The following is a 21,482-nucleotide window of genomic DNA, read 5'->3' on the forward strand; positions in this document are numbered from 1 at the left end:
CAGCTCCTCGGCAGGACATTACAGGAATTTACGATGTGTTAAATGTTTCCTTTGTTCCTCCCTGTGGCAGCTCGCTCCGGCAATTAGGGAAGGCAGCGGCCTGCAATGAGATCATTATCCCTCCCTTTCTATCTCAAACATCATTTCCATGCAGAATTATTTGATTGATTGATAGATTGATTTATTGATTGATTTATACTTCCAACAGTAAGTCATAATTGAATCAGCGTTATTTTAACGTGTTTATAAAAAATAACCCTTGCACTTGCATCTTCATCTAGCTGACAGAAACACGAAAGCAGCACGCATCGGACTCGTGCACCACCATCTTAATTGACCGAATAGATTAATTAAATATCGCTTTCGTCTTTCTTTTAAAATTGTGATCAAATCTGAAACCCAACTGTGGCACTTTGCCAAAGTCTAAAATTCTGTGCACTCCGCCCCTGAAATAAACCCCATGCGCCATTCCATTTGGCAAACCAATTTGGGATGGAGGGTGGGGGCAGGAAAGGGAGAGGTATAGGTTAGCTGTAGTAATAATCATAAATCACCTCTGAAATGCTGCCATGTCACATGCCAGACTGCGCTACTAATGACCAAGCCCATCTTTCACCGGGTATTTTTATCTGAGTGCCCTGACACTCGACTTCTGGAAGCGTCCTCTCGTTTTACGTCGTCAGCACCTTGGCCCGGCCTGAGCACAAGTTCCTCACATATCTATAAATACCAGCCAGCTCTGTGACTTGGCAAAGGGACCCACAGTCCACGGCACTAAACATCTTGGGGCTTAGCCCCCACCCCCCCCACCCCAGCATCACCCACTGGAGAACAGCTGGCTAAAAAAAATAGATCCATCTGCCACTGCCTTCAAAATTCCAAAGTGGTTTCAGTTCAATTAAACCTGTTGAAATTGACTTACTAAAAGTAGCAAACAGCGCATTGGTTCAGTTAAAGACCACCTGTAGGATTCATTTCTAACACTGCAGGTGTAGTTAAAGCATCAACATAGATTAGTGCTTGTTGACTCATGTATATACCCAGCAGAATTGCACAAACACCTGTACATGCTTACTTTGTGCAGAATGTTCTGCCAAGTTTTTTAAGCTTGCTGGCATGTGGCACTAGAGACTGCAGGTCAGTGACAGCTTCCTGCTATTTCGGGCTCTGTCACAGCTTGAGGTTTTAATTTATTCTGCCAGAATGTGTCAATCACAGAGTAGCAGTTTCAGGCCTGAGTCTGCTGCAGGAGGAAGAGGGAGAAGCCACAGCGGGTAGGGCCTTAAAGAGTCAAGCAGGACTAAAAACAAACCAATATTATGAAGGAAAGTATCTGCTTGAAATTTCCCCAATTTTTTCTTTTTGACCATGCCCACATAATGTATGTATCAAATATATTCAGTCAACAGAAGCATTTTCAGATCATTTTACATGTTTGCTGTCTGCATTCAACAGCAAGAACCTTTTTTTCTGCACTATTGAGTCCTATGGCTAAGTTGGGGCATTTACATCAAAGGTAGCGTGGCTAGTCCAAACAGCATTCCGGAATGGGAGAAAGACGTGCTCTGGTTAATTGGCATTTCTTTAAACCAATCACAATCGTCTTGGGCGATGCTAAGCACCGGATGGAGCCACGGTGCCGCTGCAAAATAGCCTCGTGAAGGAACTTGTCTTGGTGGAACATGTGTACGTTCAAAGGTTTTAATCGTGCACCAGAAAACTCAGATTGGACAGATAGTCTAGCTAGCTGTCTGGATTTACCCTGCAGAGATCTGAGGAGCAGTTAACCATAGTCCTCTTAAATGGACTGCAGTTTAAAATTACAACACAAAGTAAGCACATGAAAGGGGGCTGAAAGCAGCACCTAACCAGAGCCGCAGCTTCACTCCACTGTCAGTGGATAGACAGGATGCTTTCAGGCACAGTACTGTGTGTGTATGCTATGTTCTTGCATGAGGCCCAATGAGACATGAAGGTTGCAGATATCTGCAGCCCTACCAACCAACCAACAGAGGGGTTTAGGCCCTTTACTCCAAACTGGACACAGACACGGACAGTGGACACGGTTCTGCTTATACTACATTGCGTTTCTCCAGAGACAATAGATGGATGTGTTTTCAGATGTGCAGTCTGTGCGTACAGTCCGTCATGCCGACCCTCAAGGCCACGCCATACATTACATTTAAATTTATTCAAATGAGACTGAATGTAGAATGTTGCAATTGTCAGTGGGCGAAAACCCTAGCTCAGTGTGATGAGTGTGAGCTGAGTGTTAACAATGTGTTCCCAGTCTTGGTTTGGACATGGAGTTAGTCAAAGCATGTGTTGCTCGAAGATGGACTTCATATTACCTTAGCTTTATGTAACAAATCCAGATGAGCATCTAGGGCCAGTTGACCTGACTGGTTTGATGAAGACCGTCTCAGCGTAAATGAATACAGTGATTATTATTCTCTCTCTCTTAGCGTCAGGCTACTGTTCGCTATGCCAGTGCCTGTCCACAGGCCATGCCAGGGGTTTGAATCTGACCCTCCCAATGCAGTGCCAAAAAACACACACGCAGACACATCAGTCATCATGTGATGTCATGCCTACTACACATGGCATCATATGACTTTGCAGTGCTTATGTAAGAAATGACTAAAAAGCTCAGTGTCACCTCGCAGGATTACAAACCAGGACTCAATGAACTGCTGTTTCCTCCATAATTTCACTCCTCTCAGGGTCCAAAGGCAGCTGAGCAATGCAAAGTGATTCTATGTTTTGGAAGGCACAGACAACTGATGCTGTCCTGCCGTAAGGGGCATCAGATCAGAAAACTCTTGTATGTGTCGGTCTAGAGGGCATAGAACAAACAACGTAATTTTTTTTGTTTAATTTGGAGAGCTTGTTGCTTAATGCCATGGTGGGTGCCAGATCCTCACCCAGCCTCGGCTCTCTGAATTGTCTTGCTCCAATAAGTGATGACATAGTGACAAGAGATACACCCAAGGTTGAGTCCAGCCACTAATGTGTGTGTGTGTGTGTGACATCACTGATACATGTTTTCCTGCAGCCTGCAGTCGGAATAATCTCCAGCACCCAATTAAACAGTCGAGAGAAAAAAGAAATGAATGCTTAGAGAAATAAAAGAATGAAAGGAGTGAGGGTAAACACTGAGGTAAGAAAATGAATATCCCAGCCTCCTTTTCTCTCTGATCCCTCTTTTTCATTTTTGCTTTGCCACTACATCAGAGGCTTTTTCTTTCTCTCTGGGTCTGCCAGCTGATGTGGCAGCCAATGCCACAAAGAACTTTTTTTTTCTTTCAGTGATTGTGTGTGTTATGCCAGGGAAACTTTGCTCTTTTCATTCTACCAAGCAGCCTTTTGAATCGTATAAACAAATTGCATTTGTGTGCATGAGAAGGACAGAGCAGGGGAAAAAAATGTAAGATGCATTTGCCTGTGCGTGTTTGTGTGTGTGGATGTCAGCAGGATCTCGAAACCAACAATCAGGGATCAGTCAGTGAGGCTGCTGACATCATCATCCCAAATACATGACAGCATGGTAAAAGAGCGCTGATCCGAGGCCAGCGGCATCCAACAGTCACAGAATCCATAAGCCATAACAAACATGCAATTTTTCAAATAAACTATACTCCTTGGCCAAATCTGTCATCTTTCTGGGGCCACCATGGAACAGCGCTGTCTGACTTTACTCTCACAAGATTTATTTGAGCCATGTTAATTATTTTGTTTTGTTCACCCAGCATGTTTTCTGGCTTTTAGTGCCACAATTGTTCTCCATTTTTCTGTCTATAACTTATACGGATTAACCAGCACCATGTTTTCCTCTGCATGTCTGTTTGAGCCCATAGTGTTGCTATATCATGTCTGCTATGATATGTGTATTACTGTAAATTTTAGTATTAGCACTATTTTCAAATGACTGTTTTATGTTTTAAGTGCATTAAGTCGTCATTTGAACTCAGAGGCTGTGTATGTCTGCATTCTCCACAGTAGGTCAGTACAGTAGAAATGTAATGTGTGTGTCCCCTGTGTTGAAGTTCACCCAAATTACAAAGTCTGATTGTTAAATGTGATCAGCTGTTGTTTGTCTGTCTGTTATTTATTAGGCATCCACCTTTCCTGGTAACCTTGAATTTTTACAGGTTTACATGAAATAAACTAGTAAAAAGAACAAGCATTTCTGTCAAAGTATTAGCTTTGTTGTCTTCAGTCTTGTCTCAAACCTAATGTGTTATAAATGATTTTGTTTAAGTTTTTTTCTATATTCATCCCGTTTATTCTTAAATAACAGTTAACCTATAAATCTTGCCCTGTGACTATTATTACAATATTTACTATTATAAAAAAAAACAGCAATAGATAATAATAGATCATTTGACAGTTTTATGCCAAACAAAAATGTATTGGATGGAAGTAAATGCATACACAGCAGGGTTGCACCACTAGAATTATAGGGTATTCCTGGCATTTTGGAGAAAGCTTTGAATTAACATGAAGACAATTTGGGAAATAAAGTGGGCATATAAATAAAATAGAAAATGTGCGGGAAAAGATTGAATGACTATGGGGGTGGGGGACGAGGCACTTGATGACCTCAGTATTCCTAAAAATCCTGTCTACGTCTAATGATTGACAGATTTTGTAATGTTTTTAGTCAACTGACCTGTTAATGTTCAAAAGCATAGGCATTTTCCAGAAGCATTAAAAGGAAGAAAAAAAACTTGCTTGATTGAAATGCTCTTATTATTTTCTTGAAATGACTGAAAAAAAGACAGCATTTAAAAAACGTTATATTGATAAAAGTAGGCTACATAAATAAGCAGATAGATGCAGTAGATAGAAAGATAGATAGATAGATAGATAGATAGATAGATAGATAGATAGATAGATAGATAGATAGATAGATAGATAGATAGATAGATAGATAGATAGGCTTGTCAGTGGGTACATGTTGTTTTTGCTCTGTAGGGATAAATAAAACTGTGAGCACGTCATTTGGGCCAAACTATTAATAAGAATGTCATTTTGGTACCCCCTCCCCCTGAACCCCATAAGTCCTTTGGACTCTTGCCCAATAGGTGGACGCATGCGCAGCGGCATGGTTTTCAATAATGAAGTTGAGTCTAATGTCTCTGTACAGCCTGGTGCTCAAACTTGGACTCGGACTGAAAATAATGGTGTTTCCCGCAGAGGTGAGCCGTCCGGTCACCGAACCCGAGATCCGGGACTCCGGTTTGAGTTTGTAAAGTTGTTAAATCGAGTCTAATTAACTTATCGGGCTTGTTTTTGGACTCTTGCGGGTAATGGCCAGCAGTGGCTGAAGTGTTTTGATCCAGTCAGTGACAGCCTGCAAACAGCAGGGAGAGCTGTGCGGCGACCACACTGCATTAGATTATGAGCAGATCTCAGAAGTGAAGGAAATCTGGGAGCTGGTTTCTTGCTGGGACGAAAGTAATTTAAACACAGGTATGTTGACTTTGTTTGTTTCTTAACAGACAGTCACAGTTCTGTGGTTTTACTCTGACAGACATCAGGTCAGTGACAGTTTAGGTTGCTGCGGTCCGAGGACGATAACTCGATAACTGTCATATTGACTGATTCTGTCTGATTCATTTAGCCTAATGATATCTTAAATAATAGACGACGCATTAAGGCATGATTCCTGTTCAAATAATGCTTTTGTTGATTTTTTTTTTTTTAAATGATTCATCAACACTCATTTTCAGAATTGACAATAATGACAATATCATCAATTTATTTGCGTAATCAGTTTTAGACAATTGCGCAGCCATTGATACGTGTGTCAAAGATAGGCAATTTAAGTTGGTGTCCATTTTTCAGTTTGGGATGGGGTCCAAACTTTATCCCATCCCCGGGACTTCGGCACGTTAAATCTCTTTAAATGTATCTCATCCACCTATTGATTTACAGGGTAAGACTTTACTTTTTTTTTTTTACATATTTATACAAACTTTATTTAACAGTAAATAACTTGAATTTAATTAATTGAAGCCCCATCCCTGTAAAACTGGCGTTACATGAAGTTTTTCTTTTATGATTTGATTAAAAAAAAAGAAGAAGAAAAAAGAGCTTTAATCTGATGGTTATTTGCCATATAATGATCTCTGACTGCAGGTCAATGTCGTTTCTACTTCTTTTTTATCCTGATTTTATCACACATGGAGGAATTTAGTGTCTCCTCGGTGCTCTGCAGCATCCCTCCGTGTGTCCACCACTTTTCTCCCCATCTCTCCTCTCATCCCACGTGGAGTTTGTGTTTATATTTGATATGTAGGAAATGGGAATCTTATACCACGGCCGGGCTCTCAGGGCTTGAATGGCCCCTGGCCATTGGCCTGCCCCTAACAACATGACAAGTTCCGCGCCGACTCAAAATCTGATAGGTCTACTTCGCCGTAATCCATACAGATTAGATTTCACATTAAGGACTCATGCTTAACCAATGCGCATTAATGCGCAAGAGATGGATGGACGGGATTTGGTTTGTGGAGATTTGGGAAATAATAAAGTCCTGTAGCCTACACATAGAGGCTGAGAACAAATCATTTTTCTGGCCTTTTATAAAAAAAAATTAAATAGCCTAACAGTTTGGGTATTAAGAATAAAGCCCCGGAAACTGCCCTTTATTTTGAAATAGCCGGTTTTGTTTTATGTTAAGGAAAATACAACGTAATATTGTTTTCTATATAAAATATATCAAAATGTTTGTAAAAATTACAATCATGAATTTTTGGGTCCCAGTAAATGTCTGTCCTTTAAATGTTATATTTCATATGCATTTCTTTTTGTCATTCTTTAATTTTATTTTAATTTTGCAGTGTAATTATAGTTGTATTATATGTCGTTTAATAAATTCGATGTAAGACTATTGAAAAACACTTCCATAGCATTTTAACCTGAAGCTTAAAGGGGTGCAACACTTAAACAATTTAATCGTAATTAAATTAAGTATTGTGTGCCACTAAGAAGGAAAACAGCTTCACACCCTTAAAAGGCAATTACCCTCATTGTTTATTTGACTTTGTCTTAAAAATATAAGGCTTTTTTTTTATTCTACGTTTGGTAAAAATATACGATCCACTCAAAACACAATTATTATGATACCTGCACAATTATTCACACTAATAAATGATGTGTGTGTCTCCAGTATACTGCTGCTGAAAATAGTGAGTGTGGCCTATTTAAACTCAGAGATACAGATGTAAGAGAGAAGAAGCGTGTCTGCATCTTTGGTCTGAATAATACATTCAATTCAGTAACTGGCTTTTAATTATTTATTTTTAAGTAGCCTATCGCCAAAAAATCAATTTGTGGGTAAAACGATTGCTTAGTCAATAAAGTTGGAGTCAAATTGATATATGTGACTTTTCACTACAACCTCTCCAGCCAGAGGGGTCTGCGGTTTGTTCAACATTCTCTTCTCTTCAGCTTTTGTAGCGTGAAATTACCGCAGTGTAGCTGTGTAGTCCACTTTCTAATCCTCCGCTGTCCCATATGTGTTTCCTATGTCGCTGTCAATAGCCATAGTGAGAAATCTAATTCTCTCTTCGGGACGCTGGAGGAAATGGCAGGCATTGTTGATTCCCTGTGCAGTGTCAGGTAACTAGCCTACTGGTTTTAGGGCCTTTTGAGGCAGACATGTAGTGGGCTATAACACGTAAGAGGTGGGCAAACCAAGCAGTTAACAACATTTAACAATATTTTAAAGCATCAATTTATACATAAAGACCTATTCTAAACTACCATACACACTATGAGTGTCAAATATGTTATGCATTTATCATTTTATTGACCAAAAAGTTCACTACTCACTACTAATGATTGATGATCTTGACTTTATGTGGGTTTACTGTCCACTACGTCCTCACTTAAGAATAAATCATGAAGGGGAGAGTGAAAAGCAAACAGATAGAAGCCTGATTCTGTCCTCCACAAAGGTGAGAGGGGGAGAGAGAGGGAGAGAGGGTGGGGGAGAGAGAGGGAGGCTGGGGCACAAATCAATTCACCTGAGAGACGCATTATTGTCTTCGGTTTCAGGCGAGGAGGAGCTGAACGCTATGAAAAATTAAAAGGATTCCAGTTAGTTTAAAGGATCGAGCCAGAAATGTCCACAGCGCACGAGCACACACGCACGCGCACACATGCGCACGCACACACACACACACACACACACACACACACACACACACACACACCTGACATTTGCATCTTGCCCTTGACACTAGTGCAGGTGTATAAAAATATGTATTTACTTAAGCTGAAGTGAAATAGAGCACATGCACAAAACCCTTTTCAGGTGGAAAACGAGCTGGAAATGGTTCAGTGGCACACCTTGACACGCTTGCTGGGAACCACAGATCTAATGAGGGAAGTACTTTTGTATTTGCATGCGAGTGCGTGTTTTCACAGCCTACTCTTTTGTTCAACTGTCAAACTTTTGCACAATATGGCAGAAAGGAGCCATTTTGGGCCGTTCTGTTGGGATGATGGCATTGTTTTCCATTCTTTCAGCTTGCCTTTTGTTGCTGCGTGACAATGGCAAGAGAAAAAAGACAAGGGCAGAATGTCATTTCTGATCGCAACATCTAATCTCACTTAAGTTGTAGACAATCACCTCGGCCTCTCCGTCGCTCCGGACTCCTGCGCCAACCTGTCTCCTGTCTAGTATTAATAGGGTCACTCACTGTCTTCGCGTGCTAGCCAGCCACTGTGACTGTGGTCCAGAGCCAGCCAAGCAGCCGTATCATTTACACTTCTCCATTTTCATTGTTGATATTTACTTCTGCAATTATCTCTCCACTTCACCCTCGGCTGAAGATGATATGCTGAAGTTACCGCTGCTGCTTCCCTCCTTCAGTCTACTGTTGCTCACACATAAACACACTGGCGGAAGGTCTAACCGACAGATGCACAAATACGTGAAAAAAAAGAAAGAAATTAATCCAGTATGGTGCGTAGTTTCATCCACAATGTGAGTGTAAGTGATTACATTTGACAATCAAACCCCCTAAGCAAGTGTTCAAGCAACATCCCCAGAAAAAAACAAAGTTAGGATACAGGTGATGATTAAACTGTGCACAGGTAAATAGAAAAATGTGACTTTTTTCATTTTATACATACACTGAACCATATTTTTATTTTCAAATTGTTTTTCCCTCAAGTGTGTGACGGATAACAACCCAAGAAGCCATGGAGGCCTCACAGGACCTCAACGAACAGATGGTGAGTTAAACGCTACTGTATACATATAAGTGTGTGTGTGTGTGTGTGTGTGTGTGTGTGTGTGTGTGTGTGTGTGTGTGTGTGTGTGTGTGTGTGTGTGTGTGTTGCGTGTGGGTGTGTGTGTGTGTGTGTGTGTGTGTGTGTGTGTGTGTGTGTGTGTGTGTGCGTGGGTGGGTGGGTGGCTGAGTATACCTTGTATTGGCCACACAAGTCTGAGGTATGGGTGCATTGGGGAGATGTGTGTGTGTGGTAACACACAGCAGATGTGGTTCAGTGAGTGAACAGTAACCATATGGCAGCAGTCAGAGTGAATGAGACTTAGAAACAATGCTGGACTGAGACATCAATTTAGCAAGTCTGTGTGTGTGTGTGTGTGTGTGTGTGTGTGTGTGTGTGTGTGTGTGTGTGTGTGTGTGTGTGTGTGTGTGTGTGTGTGTGTGTGTGTGTGTGCGCATGTGCATTTGTGCATGTGTGAGAGAGAAAGAGACAGCATGGTGTGCATATAATACAAGTGAATCCACAGTCATTTAAATGACTAATTAACTTAATTGAAAAAGTAGGTATTTGTTTAATCTTTTAGACCTCAATCACACACACACACACACACACAGAGCCTGAGGGTTTGATAGTGTCTCAGCACAGCAGGCTGCATCTGCGTCACGTCAGCGCAGTGTCCTAGTTCTGCTTGTTTAAAGATCAGGCCGTATTGTTGGGAAAATGATTTTGGCGGCGAGCAAGATCCGCTCGCATTTCAAAGTCGTTAGTCAGCCACCAGAACAGGTGTAATTTCATCTCCTCCTAGTCCTCCTCCATCAAGCTTGGTTCTCTCTCCCTCACTCCTACTCTGACCTGCCAGCCTCGACAGTAATAATAGCACAAAGTGGGACAGAGCGCATGAAGTATGTTGTTTTTCCCCCACTTTTTGTGTTGCTCTGTCAGACTCGCCCCTGGGTTAGATTACAAGCTGACCCCAGCGGAGCACTGTCACTCACACATACAGTACAGTACGTGCACACAACAAAAACACAGAAAAAGACAAAGAAAGAAAGAAAGAGGAAGAGAGGAGCATCCATCTTGTCTTGCTGCCATCCAAATATCAAATATTGATGTCCATATTCCACAATTACTTCACCTGCTTTAAATAGGGCACCGATATCATTTATAATGTGAATTTGAGCTGTGGCTCAAAGACATTGATTAATTCTTCTGGTTGGAAATGAGACCTCAGAGCAGGGACAGAGATTTTAATCATACCACACAGAGCTATAGGCTTACAGAGCTGAGATTTCTGACTCCTGGAACTGTTTGGTGTTTACCTTTTTTTACTAGAAAGTATTCAAGTTTACTTTATGAAGCTGAATCAAAAAGATTTTTTTGTAGTGTGTGTCTATTTTTTAATCAGTATTTTATAGAGTATGATGTACATTCAGCTTTAAAGGCACACCTAGCTAAAACAGATGCGGTCTAAAATAACACCCTGCAAAACACCCCTATCACACTTTTCTTTTGACTTTGACATATTCAGATGTCTTGTTTGGTCCAAATATATACAATAGAAAATGAAGATAATTACAGTAGAAAAGGTGAAACCAATGAAAATTTGGCATTTCTGCTTAAAAAACTGACTTTAAACGATTAACTGTTTATCAAAATAGTTAATTAATGAATTAGTTACACTTTATTAGTTAATTAGAGTTAGTTTTCTGTCAATTGACTAATCAAATAATCATTTCAGTTCTCGATAACCAATTTTACATCATATAACAATATCAGTATTACAATAGATATGTCTTCCTGCTCTGTTTCGAAGTTACTTTTTAGCTGATAGAAAGATGACAGTTTTGTGCTTATTGTCTCACTTTGATTCCAACTGAGCCACATATTCTAATGGCAGCTTCCACAAATTCAATTTAACGTGAATTGAAAATGAAGGTTATAATTTTTAAATTGATTCTATAATTGTAGTTTATTTGCTTGGAATGTTTTTTTTTTTCTTGTTTAATATTTAAACTGAAAGTGGCTAGTGCTTTCCCCGCACTGTTTCATTGAAATAGCGTGTCTCGGGTGACTGAGAAAACAGCATAGACCTCACACACAAAGTTTCGGGGAGTTGTCTGTTGATACCTGATACCCACACCCCTCCCCTCTACCCTTTTAAAGTCCCCACCCCTCCTCCCTTACTTCCTCCTCCCCGCCCTTTTCCCACCACATCCATCGCACGTCATCTGGGTTATGGTCAGGCGTCCTCTCTGGCCGCCTGCCTGCCGAGGGCCAGCCTGCCGTCTGGGGTCCTCGGGGAGCGCTGGAAGAAGCCTGAGGCAGGGCCAACAGTGGTTAGCCCCGTAATGCTACTTTTAGCTTGTTTAAGTGTCTCACTCCACCTGTTGTCACTTACTTGTTTAGCTTTGGAGAAAAGGTGCTAACTGTTTTTTTGAGTGATGCTCTGTGAGATGATGATGAAGAGTTGATGCGATTTGGGTCAAATTTTTTATTATGAATTCAGTTAAATCCTAAGTATAAATTTGTATAAACGTTAAGTAGATATTTAGTAAAGATTGACCAGCATGTGTCCTTGAGCATACGCACACAAACACACACAAACTCAACACGCAGTCCCTCAATGGCTCTTGAGCCGACAGAGGCCTGATTGAAGTCTCCAGTATGTTGGCTAGTGGAGGAAGCGGTGAGAGACGGGGGGAGCGGCAGTGTTTGTTGACCCCGGGGTGCCTTGCAGGATTTAAACGTATGGCCACCAGAAGAAAAAAGTAAGAGAGATGAAGGAGGAGGAAAAAAGTGGGGAAAAAAGGTTCTTTTAACCGTAGCCTTTTCCTCTGGTGCGCTGGGAGAGGCCCAGAGTATGGCAGCTGTCCCAGTGTGTGTGTGTGTGTGTGTGTGTGTGTGTGTGTGTGTGTGTGTGTGTGTGTGTGTGTGTGTGTGTGTGTGTGAGAGAGAGAGACAGAAAGAGAGACCAAGTTAGAGGAGGAAAGGGGTCAGGTTGCACCCCTCTTTCACCCCTACAACCCCATACAGACACATTCACACAAACTTACATGCAGCAGCAGTAGCTAAATGCGAGCACGGCCCAACCCTGATTGCCAAAATTGCATTGGCGTCATAGACAGTCGTTTCAAAATCTGCCCAGCGACAAGGCATGTGGACAGATTACACAGAGTGTGGAGTGTAACAGCTACCCCTTGGCATCCCTTTAGTAGGCTGGCATCCTAGTTGTGGCACCGAGGTGCACTTAAATTTCATCTTAGTGTACAGTGATTCGTGTAAGATTTATGTTTAGTTGACAGCTGAGTGTTGCTGAGAGAGGCTGCCGCTCAGTCTTCTAGTCACCTCTGTCTGAGCTGTACAGAGGTAAGAACATTTTCATGAAAAAGAAGCCATTATTCTTGATTGCATAGGTTTGGTAACTATGGCAAAGGAGGAGATGAAGTCAAACAGAAGTGTACAACTTAAAAAAGGAAGCAAAATGTGTAGCGTGCAAAAAAACGCTGTAACTCATCATCAGGAAGATGTTGATGTTTATACGTTAAAAGAATAGTTTGATATTTTGGCAAATGTGCCATTTCATTTTCTGATGAGAGTGATGACCAATCCACATAGACAGCATTTTTGGCATCTGTCACTCGCTCGTCTCACGGTAAGGATGTGCTTCCATTTTATCAAATGTTTCAATCCACACTGACTTTCAAGACACACACATGAGACGCACAGCACAGCAAGATCCCCTGCGTTTTTTCGCGCTGAGACTGTTTTAAAGTCAGGCATATAAAACCTTAACTTAGTTTTTGTACGGATTAAAAAAATGATGGCGTTTTTCCATGACATGGTACCTGCTCGACTCGCCTCGAGTCTACTTGCCTCTTTTGGTTTTCCATTACGAAAAAAAGTCCCTGGTACCTGCCAACAGGTACTTTTTTTAGTATCACCTCCGTCGAGGTTCCAAGCGAGCTGAGGCGATACCAAAAGGTGACGTGAAAACCTGCACACTACTGATTGGTCAGAGAGAATCGTCACTAATCACTGCGTCATCATTGATAGCGACAGACGGGGGTGTCCTAAACAAACCCGCCATTTTAAAATATTTTAGCCAGCGGTGTTGTTTTTGCTGCCTCCAGCTTCTTTTGAAACAAAATTTGTCTTCTGGCTGTGGCAACAGCCACATGCCGAGAGTCAAAAACAACACACCTTCGACATTCTATGTGTGTGTCGCTATGACGACCAGCCACGCTCGCCTCAGGCGGTACTAAATCTGCCATGGAAAAGGGAGGACGGGGCACCACGGTCGAGCCGAGTAGAGTAGAGTAGAGCTGGTACTAGCAGTGGGTAAGCGCCATTAGATAACACGTGCTAAATGAGCTTTACAGGTGTTGGTAGACAGATTTGTTACCTTTGGACAGAGCCAGACTAGCTGTTTTCCCCTGCTTCCAGCCTTTATGCTAAGATAAGCTAACCAGCTGCTGGCTGTATTTAACAGACAGATATGGTAGTGGTGTTGATGTTCTCATCTAAGTTCCAGTAAGAAAGCAAATAAGTGTATTTCCCAATATGTCAAACTATTACTGTTACTGTTACTATTTTGAACATTTGCCATGTAATGTTTTCTGGTTTTCTGGCATTTAAGAAAGTTTTAGATTCATCCACAAAGTGAATTTGGAAACCGGGTGAAATTAGCCCGAATGAATATTGTAGATAACGGAGCCTACTCTCATGTGAAAAATGGAACAATAACTCCTCTCTTTGTTTGGACATTACTTTTATTTAAGGTGCTTGAAACAACCAAAACATCTGTCTCTCACCAAAAATTGGTTCAAATAATTTATAACTCATATACGAGAGTCGAGTGAGAGTCTGGTCGGCCAGGGAAAGCCAGCTAGGTGTGAGGTGAGAAGGTCACAGACAGCCTGTGAGCCAATCACAGTCTGATGGAGTCAAACCCCCCCAAACAGACTGGAGAATCCATCTAGAAACCCAGAGCAACCGGCGTGGGCTTTCTAGAGGAACGCACCAGACAGGAAACCACATGATATGTGTGCTTTAGTGTCTGCTGTGTGTGTCTGTGTGAGAGTGTGTGTGTGTGTGTGTGTGTGTATGTGTGTAGGTGTTTCTTTCTCTGTTATACACATAGACTTTCTGTGGTGTGGGACTGCTGAGGTCATCTGAGTGGAGACGGTCTCTCATATTGTGACCATGCTCGTTTAATGGAAGTCAATCAGCGCGCAATATTTCATGCCAAGATTCCTCACTTTATTGATTACTCAAAGAGATTTCAAGGAAATTTACATTATTGCCAGATGTTACATTTCTCTCTACTGAACATTTTAACATACTGAAGTCGTACAGTAAAACATTTAATTTTTTTGTTCCCAGACCATTTTCCATAAATAGAGCCCTTGATAGCACAGCACACCTTTTGTTCAGACAGGCCAAACGCTCATCTGCCATTGGTTACCAAAAAAGGAGTGTATTTCCTCATTTTGCTTGGAAGGAAATGAAATTGCAACAATTGTGCTTTGGTTATGGAGGAACCTGCTTGTCCTGCCTGCCGCGAGAACTTCCTCTGTTGCTCTGCTGGGAGATTGTATTTCTCTCTCTCTGCAGCGTAGAATCAGAGAGGTAGCAGAGGGGTCGCCGAGGCCAGATGGGCTCTGACCTGGGTCTCCGTCCTGACTCAAAACTCCAGAACAGGGCTGCAGCTAATGATTATTTTTTATTATCATTGTTGAATCCATTCCTTAGTTTTTTTAATTACTTGAGTCCTTTTTATGTATTTTACATTTCCTTCTGCCTTTGACTATAATACACTATATCATTGCTGTTTATTACCATCAGTGTGTTCTTGTGATAGGTGTTGAATGCCTGACTGAAAATCTAATTTTCTTTTAGATTATAATAACGTTATGTTATGTCAAAACAATTATTAAAAACATGGTGTTTTGTCTGAGCATCAGTTTAAAACCTAATGTCTGTCTGTCTATCCCACCTTCTCTCTCTCCGCCGGCCTGCCCGCCTCTTCGTCTCTCCGTCTCTCCCTGTGTCTCTCTGGCTAGAGTGATGATTCAGGGCCTATTGTGAAGTCAGCAATCCGATACAGAGCCAGCCCGAGAGCGTGGGGGGTGGGGAGGGGGGGATGATGATAGAGGGAGGAGGGGGGTAGGGGGTAGAGAGAGTAGAGAGTAGAGGGGGCTAGAAACAGGAAGAAACAGAAGGGATTATGGGTGTTCTCATAGCCAGGTCCATGCTGTCTGGAGCCCGGGGCGCTTTGGCACCCTTACCTGTCCTCTGTTTTACCTGTTGCTCTCATTCTCCGATTTGGCCTATGGTCTCTGGGTCTCTTTGTCTTCCCTTATCTTTATCTTTCTCAAACCCCCGAGCTCTTCACTGTCCCTTTTTGGTCACCCTGTTATTCCCTCATTTTTCTTTTTCACACTTACGTACATCCTCCTTTCCCTCAAGCTGCCTTCCTTCTTCGCAGACATATGGTACAATGAATGATTTTATTAGGAAGATGATATGAAGTGTTTCAAGGTCTGGTATGATGGAACAGCTTGCGACTTTTGAGACATTCAACTCCCGTTCCTTCTCCTCGGTGCACAGGGCAGCAGTAACTTCTAATAATATTGAATTTTAGAGCAGATGGCATGTGAGGGCATACCTATCTGTCTACTGAATGTCTCCCCATGTGTCGTTTTTGGAGGATATCTACCTTATGTTGTACCTCTCACATGCACACACACTGTGATGTCATGAGCAGCATTATTTAACAGGCAGCTGGGAGGTCATTCATCATTTAATTAAAAGCGTCTGAAATGGATCTGAGGCCTAATGAGATTAGCTTTAATTATTGATGCTGCTGCTGCTGCCACAGACACGCACTTACACACACACACACACACACACACACACACACACACACAGACACACACACACACACACACACACACACACACACACACACACACACACAGGCTCACAAACACAGACAGTTATGACCACCATGGACTCTCTGCACTTTTTTTGCTTTTCAATTCTTTGCTCTTACCTGATCTTTTTTTTCCGAAACATTGATTTCGGTGGGATGTGGAGGTGCTCAGGGGGGCTGGATTGGTGGATTCTGAGGGGGAAGGCTGCGGCATGGAGACCGAGTGGGGGGTGCGGTAGCTGCGGTCGGGTTGGGGATGGGGGTGCAGGACGATGGTGTTGTGTTTCTTCAGGTCTCACACAGCAGCAGAGAGGAGCCCTTACTGTTCTAGTCCACACACTATTCTACATTTGATCACGTGGAATTCTGCCACAAAACATGGAGTAAACACCAGTAGATGTATTTGAAAAACCTTCTTTCTTAAGTTGTTAATCAACCCTTTAACATCCCTTTCTCCCCTTTCATTTCCCTTTTAAGTAGTTTGCTATAATCATCTTCTAACTGTATCAAATGTATTCTTGTCCCAGCTCTTAAGTTTTTATAACTGCACCATTTTATCATTTTATCAAATGGAAATATTCTAGATGTCTTATGTATCATTTTATATTCATTTAGCCTGACAAACTTGGTTTGCAAACCTCAACTGCATTACAGTAGGAGAGTTCCGTGGGTTTGACCAATGTTTGGCTGCACAGCATGAGGTTGTGTAATTACTGACATGTTGTACCTTGATGTGGCTCAAGTCAAAGATAGATTTGTTCTACATATCTTGACTCTTCCAAGTTTTTAAATCAAACCTTAACTTAAATTACCATTTTTAACAAGCAGGTATAGTTTCAGAGTGAGTGCATATCTGAACCATTACATCCTATATTGTCACAACTTCTACCTTGGTGACTAATCTGTGACTGCACTTATGCCGTGACTCATACACATCATGCAGCATGGAGCTGGGAGTCATGTATTGAATCATTCAGATTAATTATTAATGGCTTCTGATGTTCAATTAATTGATAAATCCTATTGTGTATGAAATGGTATAGATAATTGTGATAGAAATGCTGATGATTAATCAACAAATTGTATTTCGGCACTACATCTGTCTCAGTGTCTGACTTTCTTTCTACGGATGTGCATATTGTACCTTCAGACATTTCATTTTAAGTTGTGTGTTGAGTGTGCCTCTGTGCCACTGATTAGAGTGATGGCCAGAGTGCATGTGTGTGTGTGTGTGTGTGTGTGTGTGTGTGTGTGTGTGTGTGTGTGTGTGTGTGTGTGTGTGTGTGTGTGTGTGTGTGTGTGTGCCTGGTCATCCATGGACTGGTTTAGGTTTCTCCCAGTTGTTTTTTTAATCACTCTCATCAGATTAGCTGAGCAGGGGCAGTCGAGGCCAAACGCTTCACAATTAACAGCGCAGAACCGGCCCCCACACACACACACACACACACACACACACACACACACACACACACACACACACACATCCATCAGTGACTTTTCATTTGTCTCCATTGAGTAAAGCTGCATTAAATCATGTCTGTGATCCCCTCACTCTCTGAGACAATGAGGAGCCAATTGAAATGGCAAATATGAAGACCACCAGGAGCGAGGAGGCCTTAGTCTGTTCTCCTCTACTGCTCTTCCTCCCCAAACGTGCATTAACTACAAGTTGATTTAAAAAAAAAAATAATCTTTTGGATTCTAAAATTAAAGTGCACTAACCATTCTTTGTCTATACAAAGAGATCAGAACACAAGACGACGACCAAAGATGACCAATTAAACCCAGTAAGAAGTACTTGCTAGCTTATAATTGAATTCCCTGCAGTGTAATCAGAAGAAAGGCATTGTGTAATAAAAATTAGAAACACATGATACTTTAAAAGTAGTAGAAGGCCAAGGACCATACTGCTTGGAGACGGTTTGTCTCATCCACGGACCACTGCTTTGATTCCGAGTCAATAGTGAAGCTCTGTTTCGATTTATATGGTCTTGTTGGTCCCAATAATTCCGCCCCGAGCACCTGACGTAAGTGGTTCTTGGTTCAAGATCAGCAAAGAGTCGGTGCCGCTCTGGAACCAGTTTTCCTGGCACTCAAAATGCCTTGATCGAAAAGTTGTAAAATTGGCCCCAGAATGTCTGTGTGGCAATTACTTTAAGACAATTTGATTAATTGCATTGCTTTTGGGTAATGCATTACTTAAAGCTACAGTGTGTCTTTTCTGTTTCTGTGATCACGCACCACCCCCAGCCCTCCTTCACGCAGTTGTTAGTAGTGCTTATCCCATCAAATCAAGGAGGACACGGAGGATTAATAAAACATGATGGACTCTTCAGAAGAAGTAATTATCTTTTTTGTCCTCTTCGTCTCCAAAGCTGAACGCTGCTAATGTCCTCTCTCAGCGGTGACGTGAAGCGCATCACTCGAGCTGCTGCGCCCAAATGTCGCCGGAATACACGATTTTGTAAACATAGCCATACTGAGAAATACAGAGAGAGTTTTATGGAGCTGATAGGTTGAATTAACTTTGTATAAAATATCTAACGGTCATTCATTAATATAAAATAGTTGCGCACTATAGCTTTAAGTACAATTAAAAAATATTTTTTGCCCTGCCTTGTGGGGACCTTGTTATTGTTTAATTTATATTTCGCTACTGTATATGATAATAATCCATTTGTATGCTGAAATGTGGTGAAAACACCTAAAACACATTCCCTGTCATGGTCACACTGCCCATATTCTGCTGCTGAGAAATGCTGTCCAACTTCATCAGATTATTATTGCATAACCTGGTTGGTTGAAGCCATTTTGATTCAATCTTTCTTGTAGTTTGAATGTACAATAAATTACAGATTGGATTTTAAATTGGAGAGGTGTTTCCCAAGTTGTATTTTATGCTATAGACTCACTAAACTAAAGGACTCACGAGGAACAAAAGCCATTTCAAATTCACTGTACCTCCTTTCTCTGTCTAAAATGGCGTTAATCATCTCTGTGCTATACAGCTTCGAGCAACCTTGGTGCTTGTTCTCTCGTTTCTCAGATTGTTCATATTGTCTTGGGGCTTCAATGTAGAGGTCATCGTCTAGTTTTAGCTCTATTTTTGTCTTTTTCTTTCTCTCCCTGGCCATTCGAAGACAAAGGTTCACAGATATGTGATACTTAACTGTGTGAAGCTACTTTCATTTCTGTGCCCTTAAAATTGTGAGAAACACTAGGTAGCTCTTGGCAAATTCATGTGAGCATAGGCAGGTAATACCAGAGAGAGAGCGAGAGAGAGAGAGAGAGAGAGAGAGGGGGAGAGAGAGAGAGAGAGAGAGATGTTTTTGGAGAGTACCTTTTCACCCAAACACCTTCTCCTCCTCCTCCTCCTCCTCCTCCTCCTCCTCCACCTCTTCCCTGCTCCACAGACTCACCCTGTTCTTCTCTTTCACTCTTTCACTCTTTTTTCTTTTATAGCTTCCTACTACACCTGAAAAAGGGGCATTTTTGGAGGCATAAAGAGAAGGATAGTTTTACACCTCCCCAGGCTGGGGGATCTGTGGGTGGGGTGTAGGAGGATGGGTGGAGGGAGGGAGGGACTCTGCACAATGTATTTTACATGAAAGGAAGAGGATAGAGTTACCACACCGATAACCACTCATACAAATGGGGAGAGCAGAGAGCTTTGAGCAGGAGACAGGTAAATGTGTGAGACTTTGTGTGTGTGTGTGTGTGTGTGTGTGTGTGTGTGTGTGTGTGTGTGTGTGTGTGTGTGTGTGTGTGTGTGTGTGTGTGTGTGTTGTGTGTGGCGTGCATGCAACCGTGCGTGCATGTGTGTGTTTGTGTGTGTGAGAGAGAGAAAAAGAGAGAGAGAGAATGTGGAGGATAGATAGAGATGGAAGTTGTGTTTGTGTGGTGAGTAATATCCTTCATGAGTGTGTTTGTGGTCGACACACACCAGCCGATGTCAGAGATGGGGACGGCTGGATATTTGGTACAATCCAGTTGCACAGGTGTGTGTGTGTGCGTGGATGCCCAATACACCTGTGTTTGTGCATGTGTTAAAGACTTGTATATAATGATGTAACGCTATGAATCCTTTTGTTACGTACATTCGTTCCTGTGTTAGGAAGTAATGTATTTCTTAACTGTCTGTTCCTGACTTTTTTAATTTTATAAGTTGATAATAAAATAAAGGAATATTTCAACATTTTGATAAATGCAATTATTTGTTTTCTTGCTGAGAGCTAGATAAAATCAATACCACTCTTATGTCTGTACAATAGATACAAACAAGGGGGTAAGCGTCCTATGGCTCCATTATGATGCTACCAGACAATCCCCTCCCGTTAGCATTCCATTGACTGCCATTCATTTTGACGTCACTTTGACAGCAAATAACTTTACATCCGAAGCGTTTAAAGATTTTATTTGTGCATTGTTTATTTCTAAAGAAACACAATAATGTATAAAAGGCTCCATTACCTTGTACCTCACGTTATGGCTCCGTAGCAGACGTTTTTGTAAAAATAGGCTAACGATTGTATCATAACCACGCGACTTTCTGTCACATAGTAGAGGAATTATCGTATAGTACAGGAGAAGCTCGCAGGCAGTTTCGACTTACATTAGCTGTTTAGGTTTAATTACTAATGTTAACTAGCGTTTTAGTTAGCAATAATTAGCCTGTGACCATCCCCTTACATATACCTACGCTCTCCGTCTCTGCAAGATTGAGAATGATTTAGATTTCTCTTTGCACAGCTACCAAGACTTACAACTTTCAGACAGGTTGCTCACGTCACATTTACGTTGTCTCTCTCAGTTTGAGGCTGCGCAGTAACGCTAAGCGCTCACCGGAAAAGTGCTTCTAATATACTTCACTGGTCTACGTCCAGAGCAACGGGGTCTGTTGGTCCAGTTTATATATTGTCTATGGATACAAAGCTACAGCCAGCAGCTGGTTAGCTTAGCTTAGCACAAAGACTGGAAACAGAGGGAAACCACTAGCCTGGCTCTGGTAAAACCACATCGTGTAGTTTTACAATTACATTTTTGTATGTTAAAACATTTTACGTATTTTATGAACTTTTTAAATTTTCTATTAAACATTTTTTTAAGTAATTGAAAATGCACTTAATAAATAGCCTACAATTATTTAAATAGAAATAAAAAATATCTAAGAAGCTTATTAAAAAAATCTCACCTCAGAATGAATAAAAAAGAGCAACCACAACTAGACAAAAGAGATAAATGGGAGCAGTGTCTGTCTCCGTCTGTCTCACTGTCTGCCGAGTGGAAGATAAACTGCTGT

General features: G+C 41.5%; 1 protein-coding gene across 4 annotated transcripts in view; it reads left to right on the forward strand.

The window, feature by feature from the left end:
- The first annotated feature begins 5,110 nt into the window (after positions 1–5,110).
- Positions 5,111–21,482, forward strand: part of eya4 (EYA transcriptional coactivator and phosphatase 4) — a 48,616-nt gene continuing 32,244 nt past the window's right edge. For all 4 annotated transcript variants that reach the window (XM_039782456.1, XM_039782454.1, XM_039782457.1 and 1 more), the window contains exons 1-2: positions 5,111–5,475; positions 9,192–9,252. In XM_039782456.1, coding sequence (XP_039638390.1) covers positions 9,220–9,252 — 33 coding nt within the window. In that variant the 5' untranslated portion in view covers positions 5,111–5,475; positions 9,192–9,219. The remainder of the gene's footprint in view (positions 5,476–9,191; positions 9,253–21,482) is intronic.

The sequence above is a fragment of the Perca fluviatilis genome, chromosome 18 (assembly GCF_010015445.1).
Source record: "Perca fluviatilis chromosome 18, GENO_Pfluv_1.0, whole genome shotgun sequence".
Taxonomy (NCBI): domain Eukaryota; kingdom Metazoa; phylum Chordata; class Actinopteri; order Perciformes; family Percidae; genus Perca; species Perca fluviatilis.